This window comes from Zosterops lateralis, assembly GCF_965231275.1.
Source record: "Zosterops lateralis genome assembly, chromosome: 4".
Lineage (NCBI taxonomy): Eukaryota > Metazoa > Chordata > Aves > Passeriformes > Zosteropidae > Zosterops > Zosterops lateralis.
Genome location: NC_139765.1, coordinates 51,462,739 through 51,481,065, shown reverse-complemented (window position 1 = coordinate 51,481,065; position 18,327 = coordinate 51,462,739). Strand labels below are relative to the sequence as shown.

The window sequence follows — 18,327 nt, the reverse complement described above, 5'->3', positions numbered from 1 at the left end:
ATACCATAGTAACCATGTCCATATTTACAAAATTAGAGCTGTAATCTCTTGGAGCTTTGTGTCATGAATTCTGGTATATTCCTCAAAAAACTTCAAGCTAGTACTATGGGGCAAAAGCTACAAAGGGTTTTTCAGGAACCCACAGTGAGTTTTAACAGAGGCATTAGAAATAGTATTACCGTTGATGTTTTGTGAGTCAAATTCTGTGCACTAAAAATTTCAAGCAATATTGAGAATTACCTTGTAAGAAAAATAAATAATCTCTGATACCAGAGTAAGACTGACTGGATTCTGAGTTATCTATGTTAAACTAGCTTTTCAGATAATATGAGTTTCCCTCATGATTGTTAAATCTTCCAGCTTTTTCTGTGTAGGAGGATATGTTAAAATCATATGTATTTTTTTCACTGAAGTAAAATCCCCTTTTCTAATCAGTTTGAAATTCTATTTCATTACTTAAGGCTGTAGTGAAAAACTGATTGTATAATTCCTGGAATTTTCACAGAAGTACAGTTCTGTTGGTTATATGCCAGTATTGGCTATGCTGCTATCCAGAATAATACCAAAATAATTTTGAAATTACTCAGCAGGATTTTAAGAGGAAGAATCCCTATTTGGCTGCATTAGTAGTTTTCCTGGACTACCCTTGTCTTCATTCTCTTTGAACACCAATGAACATTGCATCTTTCTTCAAATTAAAAAGTTCAAATTTCCTCTACGAAATTAAATGGAGAAAGTGTGCCTTTATTAGCAATCCAAGTTGAGTAAATATATCATTATTCTCTTAACCCCCTTAAAGTTGTACCTGCAACAAACCTTATAAACAGTGAATTTTAAAACATTAACATTACATCTTAAGTAATCTGATTCTTAAAATTTCGATGGAAATCTTCCTCTTACTCTCTGTGTCCTCACAGCTGTATGGTATCATATTTAATAAGGCTTGCCAAATATTTAAAAATTGCACTGGAGTGGCCACACAAATGGGGTCTCCTTGCTTTTCTCCATTCTGCTCTGTTGACTTGCTGCAAGATCTGGTCCTGCCCTCTCTACCTTGAGTTATAGTATCCTGCTGCTGAGGTGAACTCTGAATCTTCTCAGAGACACTTTCTGGTAATCTATCTGCATTTCATTTGAGTTGCTAAGCACATAGATGACTATTCTGACCTCTCTCCAGCTGGGGATAGGAGATGAGTTGCTAAAACAAGGTACAGGCACACGAATACCTGTGTGTGACAAAGCTCCAGAATCCATATTTCCCTATATACAGTGATGGGAACAGTTGTAGCATCTTGCAGACGTGCTGAGAACAGAGCAGCAAGGGAAGGGAAGAGAAAGGTTGTTAGGTATGTCTACCTCAAAAAGTAGAGCTGTGAGAAGAGAGGGGGAAGGACATAAGAAGGTTTCAAATTATTTTTCGCCAAGGAATACCCAAGTGGGATTCAAGGCACCTGAAGATGACTTCAATGTAAACCACAGCTCTCAACTGCTTTACTAGTAGTGCTTCATATGGATTAATAGGAGTCCTAAGAAATAACCTGAAGGGGGCTCACTGCCTTGATATACCCTCTGGACCTTCCCTAATGTCTTTCATGATCCAGCTTTTTTTCTTTTTTTTCCCCTCTGGAAAAAGCAGACCCTTTTACAGCCTTAGTTTCCTGATTGCCAGTTTGGAAAAAAGCTTTATTTTTCTCAGCATGTTTTGCTCTCCAGGTGTCTTAGTGTGGCACTTAGTTTCCTCAAACACTGAATTTACTGCTAAATGCTTGATGTGTATGTAATGTCTCCTGAACTGTTTGGGTTTTCTGCAGTCTGAGTGTTTTTCAAGAATACGTGTATTAATAAAATAAGAGGCCAGGTGGGTAATTTCAGAAGGGGAAATAATACTGCCACCATAAATGCTGTCTGACTTTCCTGTGTGAGGATGGGAAGGGCTGCAGTGCCCCCCCTTACTGACTTGGATCATGGCTAAGCAAAGGACTTTTTATAGATGAAATCCTCTTCAGTTTTAAGGCTGTAAGGCCATAGCCTAGCATTAATATAAGGGCCTGTAAAAGAAACTTGAAGAAACCTGTAAGGCTAGATGGGAACTTTGAGGCTGAAGTAGGAAAGTGTGAGAAAAGCTCTTGACCTGTTCAGTGATATCATGGGGTGTCCGTGGCTCCTGATGCTGTACAAGGGATACAAGGGATCCTGCTTCTCACCTTCTGAGCAATAGGCCACAAACCACCTGAGCTTCAGCCACATCCTGCTCCTGCCTGCCTGCGGGGTGAGAAAGTGAAGAATGGCAAGAGAGAACATGCTCTACTTGAGATGTTTTTTTGCATTTCTGATAACGTTAAAGCCACTTTTAGTTCCTCTTTGCTGCCTCTGCAGTTATCCCTTTCAACATTAAAGATCTAAGGTGTCCTTCATAGACTCAGTTTAAAACAGATTCCTCAGATATCACTTCCTGTCTTCACTGCCCATCTAGATGGACTGGCTCGTCCTGTCCAAATCTTCTTAGCTGAAAATTAACGATTACTTTTTAGCGAGTTAAAAATTGATGACTCTCCACTTAGGTATCTTTTTACACTTTTCCTTGCCCTATATTCTCCTCTCCAGAACATGCAAACCAGTTCCTTTAATCTTGTATTTCAATTACTATAATCTCTACCTGTTGCCTCAGAAAGGTCTGTTCATTACTTAGGATGTTGTCCATAACACGATATAGCTACAGGCTCATGCAAAAACATGAAAAAAGGCACTCCAAACTGTGACTTCTCTTTGATCTTGATGGATGGCAGTGGAAGAGAGTGCTATCTTCTGTGGAGCATAGCTTGCAACTGTTTTTTCCTACCAAGTGCTACAGCAGTCTTCTGTAATCCTTTTGAGCCTTGAATGCTTCAGCATTGTTTTTATCAGTACATCCTCAAGTTCCCAGGTATTGGCAGCTGAATCATCCCATTGAAAAACTTGGTGGATATCTTGATTTCTGACTTTTAGTTCTCATAGATGCCTCAAAAAGACCTAGGCCACCACATAGATAACTACACCTTGTGTTAAGTTTTGTAGTATAGTAGTTAATAAAATGAACATCATCTGTTTATTATCATTTGAAGTATGCAGATATGAAAACTTTGTTTCAGGGCGTTAGAATCTATACAGAGAGAGGTAGGGATCCGCACAGAGCACCATAATAATCCAACTACATTTTCTACTATGTTACATGTATGGAAATCACTCACTCCATCCTCTGGGAAGATTCTGATCCCTGGAGGCAGCTAAAGCAGCTGCTTACTTCTCTTTCTCTTGCTGATCTTGCAATCAATGAACTGGGAAACAGAAAAAACAAAACAACCAAAAAAACCCCAAAACAACAAATTACTGAGCTCAAATAATATTTCAAGGTTATTTTAAGTGGTCAAAATTGTTTTATCCCAAGTACAATCTCAGCAGAGAGTATGATACTGTTCTATCTAGACTTAGTGCTGTTTGGTCATCTCCTTTCCATGCCCTGTGGTACAGCCTGAGGAACCTGTGGGTTTATTTTCACTGCTGAAACAACCTGGGGTCACAACTCTCTCTTCAGGGTTTTCCACCATGATGTGTCCTCCCTATCCAAGTTTTCACAGAGAAGGTGTTGAAGCCTCCTCCTGTGACAGTGCTGTACTGGCAGGCTGAGCATCCTTCCCACAGACAGCAGATTTTGTGGTCTCAGGACAGTAATTTGGTTAGGCCAATGGAGATGGATTGGCCGAATGTGGAGTAAAGGTCCAAATAGCAGATATGGACTTCACTGCTGCTGAACTGCTGAACTGTTCCTAAGATAATCCACATAAGGCAGTGAAATACCACAACACAGAAGATTTGTTTCCTTCTTCCTGACCGACACATCCAATAAAGAGTGACAGTGCAGAATCTGGTCACCATCTTTCCTGGGAAAATAACTGACAACTAGGAAATTAATTCTTCAAAGTAACTATGAAAGCCTCAGCCAAACTGTCCCAAGTTTCTAGAAACTGGCTGTTAGTATGGAAGAAGTTAAGGAATTGTAAACCCTTCCATGTTCCCTTGATTTCAATGGGAGTACTTACTGCTGGAGCTGGGATTTCAGTGTTTGTAAAATGCACTTAAGAGAATAATAAAAAAAAGAAGGTATGTAGAACATTAATTAGCAGACCATTTAGAAAATCTTAGTGTTTCTCACCAGTGTAAGTGTTTCTCACCAGTGTGTATGAACTGCAATAGTTATAACTATCCTGATGATCAAAACCCCTAACATTTGTGCAGTTCTCTGACTAATTTTCCCCAGCACATGCAAATAAAAATAAATTCAAAGCTACTACAATATTAACAAATATCTAACTAACAAATCTCAAGGGCTGTAGTCTTATCACATTAGTTTTGGAAACCTTTTACATAACTTGCATAATTTAAATATTTACAAAATATAAACTTTCTTGTCTTATCAAAAATAGTTCTTTGCATAATTAAACAACAGTAATCCTTTCACATGATGCTTTTTAAGCCAGGCATTAAATCACTGCATGACAATAAACAACCTTTCACAGATGTAAAATAAAATTAAGCCAACATACGGAGACAGAGAAAATGTTACCATTAAGAGTTTAAATATTTTAGTGGTGTGAGCCAATCCATAAATTACATTGTGCATTGAATTTAATGAGGATGCAACCTAATGAAAGTTCTAGCTGCCGATTCTATAAAGAAAATATGTTTTTAAAAAATCCTTTGCTTTATGGCATATTCCTTTGGGCTAAATCTCATGTGGTAATTTTGATATGATGGTGAACCACCAGTGAGATGGTCGAATGTGGCAGGTTATTGCATAGAATTCAAGAGTGGGGTTACAACCAGCTGACTCACAAAATGTGGGCTCAGATACTCAGGAAATCCCTGCAGAGGACTTCATTTCCTTCAAATATCAAACTGTAACTGTCCTTTCTCAGACCTGTCCCTTGTGTGTTGGAAGGACAACCTGTTAAAAATGCTGAGGTTGCTGTTTGGTACCCCATTCACGTTCACCAAGCTGTGCTCCTGCCTCTCTCTTCTGGGCACAGCTTGAACCTCCTTTTCCAGGCAGACACTGCTGAGCTCTCTGCAGTCACACATGTTCCTCACTTCCCGACACTTTTCTGCACATTATGCAGAAGGCACTTTTCTGAACGGCTGCAAAGCAAATGCTTCATGGTCAACAGCTGAACTCTTTGTGGGTTTTTCTGAAGTCTGCAGAAATGAACTAGTTAGTGGATCCATCTAGTCTGTTTTAAAAGCACAGACATAAGGACTATATCTAAAGTGTCGTACAAACTCTCTTAACTCTTCATTCTCTGGCTAATGAGATCTTGAGATTTCTCCACTGTACCTACCCACCACATGGAACTTCAGGACATTGTGTCTATTAAAGACTTGAAAAGTTTAGCATCTGTCCCAGCTCAGGGAGTAACACCTTCAAATGTGTAATCAGTAGTCCTTTTTGCTGTTTAAACCGTCCCTGCATGGCAGCCTGATGTTTACTCAGCTGTCATTTCAGTCGAGGCATGCTTGGGCTACCATTGTCTGGCAGTACCTGTTTCCCCTGAGGCCGATCCCTCTGAAATCCCACAGGCTAGCAGTGATTGCTGCCTCCGTGGCAGCTGCGTGCACCCCACAGGGCGGATGGTTTGGCCACGTTTCCTGTTCTCCATCTCACTTGCAGGTGTGCACGTCGGTCATGGTCTCGCACCTCCTGCAGCGCACGTAGCAGCACCAGACAAACTTGCACTCGCACCTCTCCACGTGCCGGACCACGTGTGTGTTGTACCCGCGCCCGCAGCACAGCAGGTTACAGCCCTCAGGGCCCTGCGATGTGCGGTTACATTCCCTCCCCTGAGTCCCGGGGATACCCAGTTTTTGGTCTTCAACACAGTAATTGGGCGATTTGTTCACGTACAGCAGGTCCTCTTTCCCAATTGGGATTTTTCTCTGGCTTTTCTCTTTCCTGCGTAGCTTTTTTTTCAGTCTGTCTGATATTTGTATGCTGTTTTCATACTTGTCCTTTAAAAACCGGCCAATCTTTTCAAAGGATGACATGGTTTTCCAACAAGTTTTCACAGCACAGGACCCAGAAACACCATGACAACGGCAATCCACAGACATCAGCTTTGCTACAGCCTGAAAGCAAAGGGAGAACAACATTTGCATGTGGTCTTTCATTCATCAGGAATGCAGCCTGACATCAGTAACACAGAGGTCTCAAAGTATTTAATATTACAGCTGCCACTGCCATTTCCTTAACAGGGAAGTCAGAGCACATGTTAGGAACCAGGTTTCCAGTCCTAGACCTCCACTATGAGAGACATGATCTTCAGATATGCTCTTCGTTTGCAGTTTGCAATGGGCATAAAGTAGCAACACTGATCACAACAATGAAAGCTGTGATTTCTGGATGGCTTTTCATTCTGGAGGATCCTAAACATCTGAATGACGTCCTCCCACTGCTGGAATGCAAAAGGCTCTTGTGGGTGAAAGGGCCTAGTGGGGAATAGCAGAAGGGCAAAGTAAGGATAAGGCAGGTCATGGCACCCAAGTAAATGCCCAGTTACGTTGCCTTTTAAGGGTATTTTACAGCTACCATGATGATCACTAAATATTCACAACCCTGTTTGTAACTAAGGCCACATAAAAGGCTGAAGTCACACAACAGTGCCTGGGCAACCAGTGTGGCTCAGCACCCAAAGCAGCACAGGAGAAGGCACCCCAGAGCAAACTGTTGGAAGAACAGGAGGATGCCCACATCTCTAACCTTCACAGAAAGTTTATCAAAAGACTCAACTTAGAAGAGGTGTCTTTAGCTCTGGTATTCTGTAGTCAATTTCAGGTGCTTCTCACTTACAGTCTTCTTTTAATTTAGACATAACTAATTCTAGTACGTGTTTCTAGTGTTTCCAGTTTCATAATGGTTCTCTTTAACACAATTAGATAATTGCATTCATATTACTTTTATAACTGTCAATGTTTTAGCAAGGTTTCCACAGTTACTGCCAACACCTAAATACCCTTGGATCAGTTACTTTTCCATGCTCATGCAGAAGCAAGGGCTGGGCTGAAAAGTAACTGTCTGACCAACAATGGGAATCTGAAACCTCTGTTAAGCTTTTTGTAACATACAACAATTTTGGCTCAGTTTATAGTATATCAAGCCTCAAATAACTGGAATCTGTAAACAAGCAGTAACCTCCTTTATCTCATCTTTATCTTGAGACTGACTCACTCAGGAGACAATCAATACAATACTTCCTTCTCTAACATCTAATACTCATAGTATAAAATCATAGAATTAGTCTTGTAACAACTCTCACATTAGAGTTTGAAAACGGCACTGAAAAATCACACATGTACAGATGTAGCACAAGATATCATAATTTTTGGTTTGTTTTATATTTATATTAACATACCTTCTGGAACCATCCTGTAGACTCATATGGGCCATTGATTAGTAGTGTGGAAAGCCCACACTGACATCTTCCATTTTACTAACCTTTCCCCCCATATTTAATTTCTACAATCAAAGCAATTGGGAAATTTACTAGTAAATGTGGATTTTAAATAAGCTCATAGTAAGTTTGTCTTGAAACTTCTCATGCATCAAGGCCAATGCATATTCAAATTAATCCTCTTTGAAGGAACCACTTTTACCAAAACATGGGGAAAACAAAAAAAACATCCCAACTACGTGATGTTTATTAAATTTCATCCTAATCCTTCCCTTATCCTTCAGCCTCCACAGATACTAACTGCTGTCAGTCTATGTCTTTCTGAAACTGAATTTAAAAAACAGAACACAAATCTAACATCCTCCTCTGGCTGCCCCTGAGAAAGTAGTTTCATTTGTGCCAGTTCCTAAGCCTTGATTCTGCAGTGAGACCTGAAATCCTACCAAGCCTCACTGGCTCTCTGCAGGACCAGAAAACAAGTCAAGTCCCAGACTCCATATTGGCAATTCAGGCAGCACAAATGCCATCCTCAACATTCCAAAACCAGTCAAGGCATAGGACAAAACAAATGAGCTATTTCTAATCTATGTGCTAAACTGGGACGTTTCATCATGGTGACTGTGGTCACTGAAGTTTGGGATAAGTCTAGCATGGTTATTTCATTGGTTTCAGGGGGCATTGAGGCCTCCTGGCACATTTTTCCCCAAAGGTATTGACACAATCTTGAGCTGGGATTTGCATAAAACTCTACAAACATTTTAAAAAACACATGACCAAAGTGTTTGCTTGGAGTCACATCTCTGGTGAATCAACAGGAATGATTTGTAGGTGGAGGTTATTATGGAAGCCAAATATGCCAGACATTCACAAAAAAACAGCAGGAAAGAGCAGGCATATGCCCTGACCTAAAACAGCCATGAACTTTTGCAAACTAAACCTGGCAAAGAGATGCACCTGTGCAGGAGATACTTCCACATGCTGTGGGTTGCTTTTGCAGTTGGAGATTTTTCTGCACTACTGGAAGAAATGAGAATATTGCATCAAGCAAACCCTCACCCATGAGCACACACAGAATCTTTTAGTGGCAAATCAACTGCTAGTTAATACTGGTAGATACTTACCATCTCTTCTACACAGACTAGTTTCTCTTTAATAGACAGACTTGACCTTGCACATATCTCAAGAATCTGTCAATAATGAAATCACTGGCTAGTCAGAATATTAATCATTAAGATGTAAGAGTGATTGAGGCAGATGAGAATTTAAAATCCAAGGACAAAAAGTCTGTCAGAAGACAGATGACCTAATAAAAATGTGAAGGAAAACAGAAACACAACATCAAAAGATAAATTTTGCACACAACCTGAAAATAGAGAAGACTTAATAGCATTTTTCCAATTTTGAATGATAAGTTATTTTTGTCAAGTAAATAGAATTTCAAAGTAGTTTTAAATCATATTGTGCTACTACATTTATAAGGTTACAGGTGTAATCCTTGTTTTCACTACAGTACAATAAGGTACTTACTAAGGGCAGAAGGATCCAGAAATTGTCAGAGGAAGCTCTGGACATGCCTGCTAGGTGCTAAGGATGAGTTACTTCCAGGCGGGCAAGTAGCCCAGCAGATGACACTCAGAGTCTTTCTCTGAGGATGAATTAAACAAAAGTAGAGGGAGACAGTTTTGAAACAAGAGCAGAAACTGATGTTGAAGTCTTAGACTGATATCAAAACATAAAAATGAGGCATAAATTAGCAGTGTACAGACGAGCAGATGAATGCGAGAACTACAAATGTGATTCAGTGTCTTGCTTCCCAGCTGATAGGATGGGCAAATTTTCAGTCTGGACTCCAATATACTTTACACTGCCAGCACAGGGAAGCCACATTTTGCTTTGCCTGATGACAGAACATGCTACTGCATCTCAGTCTGCCAGGTGAACTTCAATGAAAAAGCTCCCATAATTGAACATCTGGCAGAATTTAGGGATTAGGCATCTTCTGATATTGCAAGCAAACCTAAGATCATGCCTATAGAGCCAACACGGCCTTCAGGTGTGACACAGCTGCAGCACACACCTGATGCCTCAGCAGTGCACTGCAGAGTTACTGGGACCATGACTTCCAGACTGACTCCACAACCAGTGTTCTGTTTCACATTTTAGATTAATATGGTGAATCTTTTCAGTTATTCATGAAATATTGAGAGGATTCTCCCTGTGAAACAAAATTCCATGGAGAACTTCAGAGGAGCACTGTTACAGTGGATAGATGTGTCATTCTGAGCAAGCTGGGACAGGCTTTCTTAGGTGGGTTATGGAGCTAATTGATAGCTTGTGAGAATTGATCAGTGTGGAACTGAGCTGGGTCCACAAGCATTGTGATCAGCCACAAGCCATCTGAGCAGTGTCTCCTGTCCCTATTGCCACTCAGCCTTGGTGGTACAACATACATAACAAAACTGAAGGGTTAAGTGATGAACAGAGACTAACAGTGCTCTTTTTAAAAATTAAACCTGAGAGAAAGATAATTTTTAAACTGTCTTCCTTTCACTGATCCAATGCAATTAACAGAGGGAGCAGCACAGGTTGGGAATCTGTGGCTAGAACAGCCAGATGGGGCAGAAAGCAGAGGCTGACTTGCAGCGAAGAAGAGTGTCAATGGAATCAGAGTTTGCATACCCTCTAATGTCAGTTAATGCTTAACACCTCCAGGTTAAGCTTTCTGTTTGCAAGTACTGTTCTCAGCTGTGAGACAAGAAGTGCCAGTACTTGTTTTATCACAAGATGCCTGTAATCAAACATCACTATTTCAGTCATTGGTAGAACTAATATGATTGTTCATAAAGATGAGCACATGTCCTGCCAGAGGTGCTCACTTAGGAATAGTTCCAAACTGTTGGTGCGTCTTGTACCAATCCACAAGTATCAGCAAAAACAAACGCTCTGATAAGCCAGGTTTTTCAATGAGAGAACATAAGTTGCACACCAAATAAATTTCTACAAGTGGAAAACTGAGCAGAATTTTTCCAGCAGTAAAATAATACTAATACAATGATAGTCAACCCATAGTGCCTGACTCCCCACATCCTTTTGTAAAAGAGCAGAGGAGCCCAACTCACACTCACATATCAGTACGCTGAAAACTGCTGAGCTAAAACATGATGAATGTTTATCTTGTTGCAGAATAAGGATGCAATCTGAATCTTCTGAGAGTCAGATTAGTGGACAGCTCAAAAGACACATACAATTTTAAAATCTTTATATGTTGATACGATAACTATGAGATGTGGAAGTGTAAAATAACATTTTGTACTGAAATAGGAGAGAAACAAGATAATTCTGCACATACCAGTTCTGTTACTAACTCCAAACAAACACAGAAGTATCACTCCCAGAACACTGCTCTTGCAAGACACCAAAACAGGAACATGATAGTGTTTATTACAAAAGGCCATAAGAAATCAAAACATCCTTCTTGTAAGCCCCAAAACATGAAGGCAAACATTTTCTAGCATCTCCTAGTAAAGATTTGAAAATCCAAAAAGGAAGAGTTATGCTAAACTTCAGATAATGCTGCTAGAAATCCCAAGTACCAACAATAAACATTCTTTTTCATTCTGGACAGTGATCAAAATATTTGCTTTATCCTATATTTTGCCATTAAATTACAAAATATTTATGCATGGAAGCTGAGTATATATTTCTTCCTTAACTATCTCGCTCTACAAACATGATAAACAACATTTTACTCTCTCCTTAAGGAAATAATAATTTTATCTTATGTTCCTCTTATTAACATCTCCTACTACAAGATAACAATCGCCTTTCCTGGGAGATGACTTAGCTGACTAGCTTCTAAAAACTCATAGCAACTATTCTCAGCTTTTACTTAAAGTTTGCTTCATCTACTTCAGTTATGAAAAGGGTCTTTGTCACAGTACCATGGAATCATGGCATGGTTTGGGTTAGAAGGAACCTGGAAGATTTTCTGCTTTTTCAGCTACAGAGCTTAAATGAAATAACACATATTACCTGTAAAAATTACTTCAAATCGAAGTAATTTTCAATTATACCACCATGACCCCTAGGATGGCTTACTATGGCTATTCCTTATCTATGGCAGATAGGAAAGTTGATTACAGTAAATCCCACTGATGCTGCTTCCAGCTACAGAAAATTTCAGTCACAATGGAGTCCATCAGTATGTGTAGTCAAAACCAGAGGTTTTCTCTTTCTTTTTTTTTCCATTTAGTTACAGCTGTGTCACTGAGCAGAAGAGATTTAAAATATTAGGGGCCTAGAGAAAGTCATTAAAGATAAAATCTCCAAGGCAAAGCAGAGAAAGTACTTTTAAAGGAAAAATAAGAATACAAATCTCTGCCATTCCAGATGTAAGCTCCAAGCACTAGATTACAGGCTCACATCTCCCTGTATAAGCTGTTTCTGTGCCCATTTCACATCCTCGGCAGAACAGGAAGGGGGATCCAATGTCACACACCCAAACACACAATTTTCCGCAGCAAGTTGGTTGGAAGTTCTTTGGACTGAAAAAAAGCCTTCCAAAATCAGTCTCTTTTCACTTCTTTGACGCATGTCCTAACCAATGAGCTAGTCTGAAGGTGTCATTTTTATCCCATGTTTTTAAAGAAAATATTAACTCTTGATTTCCCTCTAACAATGTTCAAGTTGCACTCTAAGGTGTGGACTGCAGATGGCTGATGAGCAATGAGACCTTGTGTCCAGCTGGCCTTCTCATTCAGTATTAGAGAGAATTAAAAATGCAGGTCATGATAGTAATAGAATAATAAGTGATAAAAATCGTATTGTATCATGCAGATAACAGGACTATTTCAAGTTTGGAACTGAATATCAAATATCTAATTAAGGTAAATTTACTATTTAAGCACTGCAGATCTATTACTTATTTTGCAGGTTTTATTTTGACACACAAAGATTAGCGGGTTAAAAGCAGCTCTGATTCTGAGTTTATATATGTTTCTTTGGTGATGTTACTGCTGTTCTTGCCACTCACCCCATGAATTCCTGCAGCCAAGGACCCGCCTCCTTTGGCTGATGCCGTTTTGTCAGTGCGGCTGCTGCCACATCTCTCAGTGACACCTACCTGCCTCCCGGCCTCGTTGTTGTGCAGGTTCATCGCCACCAGGCCGCTCCCGCTCTTCCCTGTTAGGTTCTTGACAGGCACGTCCAGGAACCTCCTGCTGAAGGCCATTCCGTAGTGGATGTCATCGGAGCAGCCGCCCCAGTGCCAGCCCTCGGTGGGCGAGCCGCCGTGGCGCAGGGTGACATCGCAGGAGCACTCGGTGACATTCCCCGCGCTGCAGGACCGTGTCACCGAGTGCACCAGCCCCGCCGCCGTCACCGCCGACAGGAACGCCGTCTCCTTGGTGCCTGCACGGCAAGGCGGGAACGTCTCAGAGAAACTGTCACGATCCCAGGTTACTTTGGTACAGGGCCAAAACTTACCTCATGCTAAATTTAGCACACATTGACGTTCTTCTGATTCACAAAGGGAGCAGAGAGCCACCAAATTTTGAAACCAGGCAGAAAACAGGATGGCACAAAGATTCTTAGGCCACCATGTGCTTTTCCTAGAAGTAGCTGGCCATGGGAAAGGCCATGGGAAAGACAGCAGCATGAAAGGCTTTACTTGTTAGACTGTATCTCAGAAGAATCATGGAGGGACCTGCCTGGGCTTCTTGCACCTGTCGCATTCTCTGACACTAGTGGCATAATGTGACACACTGCTTTATACTGTGTTAGGCAAGGTATAACCTAAGCAAATTGAGTATCACCGAGTGATCAATAAATGGAGCTGAATTTTTACTGAAATGGGCCACTTGTCACTGTTGTGAAAATTCTTTATTTCCAGTCTCCAAAGTTCCTGCTCATGGGCCGAAAAATTCCTGTTTTATTTCTCCTGTTCATATTAGTCTGTAGTGCTGGTACCATCATAAATGGCTTCCAGAGTACACACCAGTGTGGCTTTGTGGGAGAGCAGTGGGACTCAGTTATGGGTCTTCAGGAACAGTCCTTGCTGTTGAACAGGACTGACACACATACGGCTTCATATGATGGGGAAAACTCTCATTTTCTTTTTTTCCCTTTCCTTTTTGGAATATGCATCACTTTTTATTCCTCACTTTATGTTTTCATGATTAAAGCTTGGGGGCTTTACACTGTTCTAGTACAAAGTGAAGATTACATGAACACAAGTGAAGTACCACAATACTTCAAAGCACGTCCATCGCACAACCAGTTACAAGAGAGCTAAAAAAAAAATAAAATGTCGCAGGATCCTTGCAACTTTCAGGAAAGCGTTGGTGAGACATTTGATACAAATAACTCATCCTTGTTTCAGTGGAAATTCCAGCAATTTCATCATTATTTTATGCAAGCAAAAAGCAGCTTTGCTTCCACTGTGCTGATCAATACCATATTACTGAGCACCTATGATATATTTTAAAGCATTTCACATTGTATTTAGTGCCCTGAGCAGACTTTTTTACCTGCGAGTGACCTTTCCGAAATCATATGTCATAAGCCCACTTATCTAGTAACTATGACACACGGGGATAAGCCCAATATGAGTCTAAGAACAATATTTTAACGTAGTGGAGTGGATCTACCTACGGGCAGTGTCATCCGCGGGCGTACTGCGCGAAATTACACGAAGCAACAACAACGTTGCAAAGACAAGGGCAGGTTTGCCCCTGTTCGCCTGCTCGGTGCATTTCCCGTGCCCGCGGTACCCCCGGCTCTGCCCGGCTCTGCCCACGGGAGGCACGGACGGTCCCGCCGCCCCGCGGGGCTCCCGGCCAGGCAAACCCAGATCCCGGGGGCGGCCCCGGGCCCCCGCAGTGCCGTGCTGTGCCGTGCCGTGCCGTGCCGGGCGCGGCCCCGCGGGGCGGTCACTCACCGCTGCTGAGCTGCGGCCCGAGGGCGGCGGGGGCGGCGGTGGCGCGGCGGGCGGCGGGCGGCGAGCGGCAGTCCCAGCGCTCGTGTCGGAACTGGCTGCGGCACTCCTGGAGCCCCAGGCGCGCTCCCTCCCGGATCGCGGGCATCAGCTCCGGCTTCTGCTCGCACAGGTCCCGCTGCCGGCGGCTCAGCGCGGGGCTGGCGCAGCCCGGCTTCTCGGGCCCGCCGGCCGCGGCGATGCCCAGCCACCTGCGGAGGAGCCCCGTCAGCGCCGGGCCCCGCGGGAGGCGAGGGACGGGCCCCGCGCGGCGCTCCCGCCCCGACCCGAGCCCGCTACTCACATCCAGGTGCTGCCGGCGGCGGGGCAGAGGGCGAGCAGCAGCGCCGCCCGCAGCAGGCGCGGCCCGACGGGAGCCCCGCGCCCCATGGCAGCCGCATCCAGCCCCGCGCGGAGCCGGCCCGGCCCGGGCTGCGGGACCGAGGGGCTGTACCCAGGGACACCGCCCTACTCGCGTTTCTCCCCCTCGAGGGACGGGGCGCAGCCGGCGCGGCGAGCCCGGGGAGGCCGGGCTGGCAGGGAGGGCGCCGGGAGGGGACACATCGGGAGCGCTCGGTTCCCGTCAAGGTGAGAAAGTTGGGATTGATGTTTTCCCCGGCCGTGCCTCCCCGCCCGTGCATTGGCCGCCCGGGGGCCGGGGCGGGCCGGGGCGGGCCGGGCGGGGGCGCGGCGGGGGCTCCGCTGCACAAAACAGCGCCCGGCATGGCCCCGCACGGCTCTGCACTGCCCGGCACGGCTCTGCACTGCCCCGCACTGCCCCTCACTGCCCCGCACTGCCCCGCACTGCCCGGCATGGCTCGGCACGGCTCGGCACGGCCCCGCACTGCCCCGCACTGCCCCGCACTGCCCCGCACTGTCCCGCACTGTCCCGCACTGCCCCTCACTGCCCCGCACGGCTCCCCACGGCCCCGCACGGCTCTGCACGGCCCCGCACTGTCCCTCACGGCCCCTCTCGGCCGCGCCCCTGCGGTGCTGTCTCGGTGAGGCCCCGGGAGCGGCCCCGAGGGGGCAGCGGGGTCCGGGCGCGGCAGAGCGGAACCGAGGGCAAAGGAACCTTCAGGTCTGCAGTGATTTAACCCACAGAAATGAGAGATGCCAATACACCACAACATTCCCTACACTTTTTATTCAGTTTTTCTAATGCTTTAGCAGTATTAACCGAGTCAGCATCAGTATTCATTGGGACAGCGTTTGTTCTCCCATCCCTGGTAATTTCAGCGGGAGCCTTATCAGCTGCTCCCTCGATTGCCAATCGTTAGTTACACATTAAAAGCCCATGAGTCACCAGCACCTGACGGAGAGCTGCTGGTGGCACTCTGGACTTTCAAGTCCTCTTTGATCACAATATATATTGCTGCTTCCTTCTGTGTAAGCAAAACACCTGCACTAAAAATAGTCTGGAAAAAATGACAGATCTGTAAAACTTTGATTTGACACAGTTGTAAATTAGCGAAATAGCTCTTGTGGGCTGACAATGGCTCCAAGTGAAGAACACAATAAATCACCTCAATGACAAATTAACATTTTTTAACAGTACACGTTGGGGAATAATCACGTAGATGAGCTTTTTTCCCTGCCTTTTTTCCCCTTGAATGTGCAGAGATGTTTTAGAAGCACAGGCTGTGGTCTATTGGGGTCTATAAAATGATGCTTCCTTCCTACTTCATGCTTATGTATCTGTTCTCAAAGCCTCTCCAAAGCATCATCAAGTCCGGGCAGATTGCTAATCACCCCACTAGTTATTTAAACCTTTCAAAATAACTTGTTTTATCTGTTCTGAATTTTAGTCTAGAGAACATCTGCTTGTGGTTGCAGAGGAACTTAGACCAGAGTGAGGGACATTGGAACACAGGGAACCAGCCATGAAACAGGCCTGAACCAGCCAAGATGTGTTGGCTGTGTCAGAGAATTATCTAATTATTCCAAGACACATGGTTCATTTTATCCTCTTTGCTGCTTCCTGGCTCCATCTTCTAAAGTTAATTCAAAGCCTTGGTCATGGATTCCTTATGTGCTGCTTTTTCTGCTCTATGATTTTATCATCCACTCTGAAATTGTTTTTCCTACAGGTTCTTTAGACAAGTTTCTTTGCTGTGGTTGTTTGTTTTGATTTTGTTATTGCTTTTATTTTTTAAAATTTATTAGCATTAATATAGATCTTTTGGTTATAAAATCTTATGTGAATTTTCTATAGTAGCTACAGAATCTTATATGCAAATAGCAATGTAAGATTTAAATTTTAAAAATACTGATTTCAAAAATTTCAGTCCTATTTGTAACATTTGATATATGGCCCCTTAAATAAATAAATTACCTTTCTGTTGGGTTCTCGTGGGGATCTGATTTTATGTACATTTTTTGCTACAATCATCTTTATCTAGGTAGGGAAACCCTTTGATCGTATACACTGTAAAGTGAAACACTTGCAATTTGGAGGGCTGATGCTAAACAAAAAATAATATATTTTGTAAGGGACTTCTTGAGATCATCCAGTTCAATCTCTAGCAGTGACTGGAAGCAAACTAAATTTTTTAATGACCATCTGATTTTAAAAAGTTTGGGTTACTATGTGTTTGAATCCCAATCTCCCATCTGCCTTTCTTCCCATCTGTTTCCTTTACAACCACTCCCTGTTGCTGTCGCAGCCGGATTCCCCACCAGCTCCCCATCCCCTACCCTTCTGCATTTTAGCTTCTTGCCTGCTATTTACACCACCTCGCTGCTTTATTCCCTCCAGCAATACTCCATTCCCCAGGCACAGGCAGCACATACAGTAGTGTTGCTGTTAGTCTAGAGCTCTGTGTCTGCATGCAGCTCAGTTGGCTACCAAGAGTGGCAGGGCAAACACATTACTTTGCACATTATGTGCTTCGCAAACCTGCAAAGGGAAACAATTTAGGAATGCCTCACTATCTACCAAAAATTATTGTAATTTGCCAAATGTTTCTGAAGGCTGTAATTCTAATTTGCTGATGCTTCAGAGCCCTCTGTGCTGGAAAGACCATTCACTCCGTCACAGACAGTAACATGAGTGGGATGCAGAGACAGTGAAGCTGAATCCAAGCCAATGTCAAGTGCCAAGCTTCAGGGAACAAAACTCCCTACAAATCAGGGACTATAAGCTTGACTTTCTGCTTATCTTGCTTTCTATGGCCATGGTGAGGCTATCTGTGGCCATTCATGCTAAAATGCCCACATTTTATTTTAAAAAGAAGATCAAATGTTGATAAAAGAGAAAAAAAGAAAAGGAAATGTGTCTAAGCAGGTTTGTATTTCCTGATGGGACATTTATTATTTTAATATTTAATGAACATTACAGTGATCCTGACAGGGTCCATTACATACCTACATACATATATACATATGAGATTCACTCTCATATATATATGAGAAATTCTCTGTTGTGCAGAATCTGTGTGAATAAGCTTTACTTCACAGATAACATGCTTCAGAGATAGACCAATAATCTCTTTAAAAAGATAGCAGCTAGTGCTTTCACCATAATCAAAGTTTGTTGTCTTATTAGCTGTAAGTACATGCAAAATTAACTTCTCCTAAACAAGTCAGTCCAGAAAGCTTTGTTCAAATTATTTTCTTTCTCCTGGAACTTCTGATGCCCATCAGAGATATGAATATGACACGACAAACTGCATCATCCTACCTGTACATACAATAGGGTCATTATCCCCTTATCTTATAAAAGGGAATAGAGGAAAACCTGTATCAGGTTATCCCTTCAGCTACAACATTTATCACATGTGGTGACCAAGCTCAAAATCTGTACTTCTAACACAAGGAGCACGCTTTCAGTCCCCCTCAGTGCTTGGCTGCATGATGCGCCATCACTCTGGGAAC

General features: G+C 43.1%; 1 protein-coding gene across 1 annotated transcript; it reads right to left on the bottom strand.

The window, feature by feature from the left end:
• Positions 1 to 5: 5 nt before the first annotated feature.
• Positions 6 to 14,862, bottom strand: WNT16 (Wnt family member 16). Its single transcript, XM_083859020.1, has 4 exons — positions 14,756 to 14,862; positions 14,416 to 14,663; positions 12,601 to 12,887; positions 6 to 6,156 (listed from the first exon to the last, which is right to left on the bottom strand). The coding sequence occupies exons 1-4, from the start codon at positions 14,839 to 14,841 to the stop codon at positions 5,692 to 5,694; spliced, it is 1,086 nt and encodes a 361-aa protein (XP_083715146.1). The 5' UTR covers positions 14,842 to 14,862; the 3' UTR covers positions 6 to 5,691.
• Between the last annotated feature and the right edge of the window lie 3,465 nt (positions 14,863 to 18,327).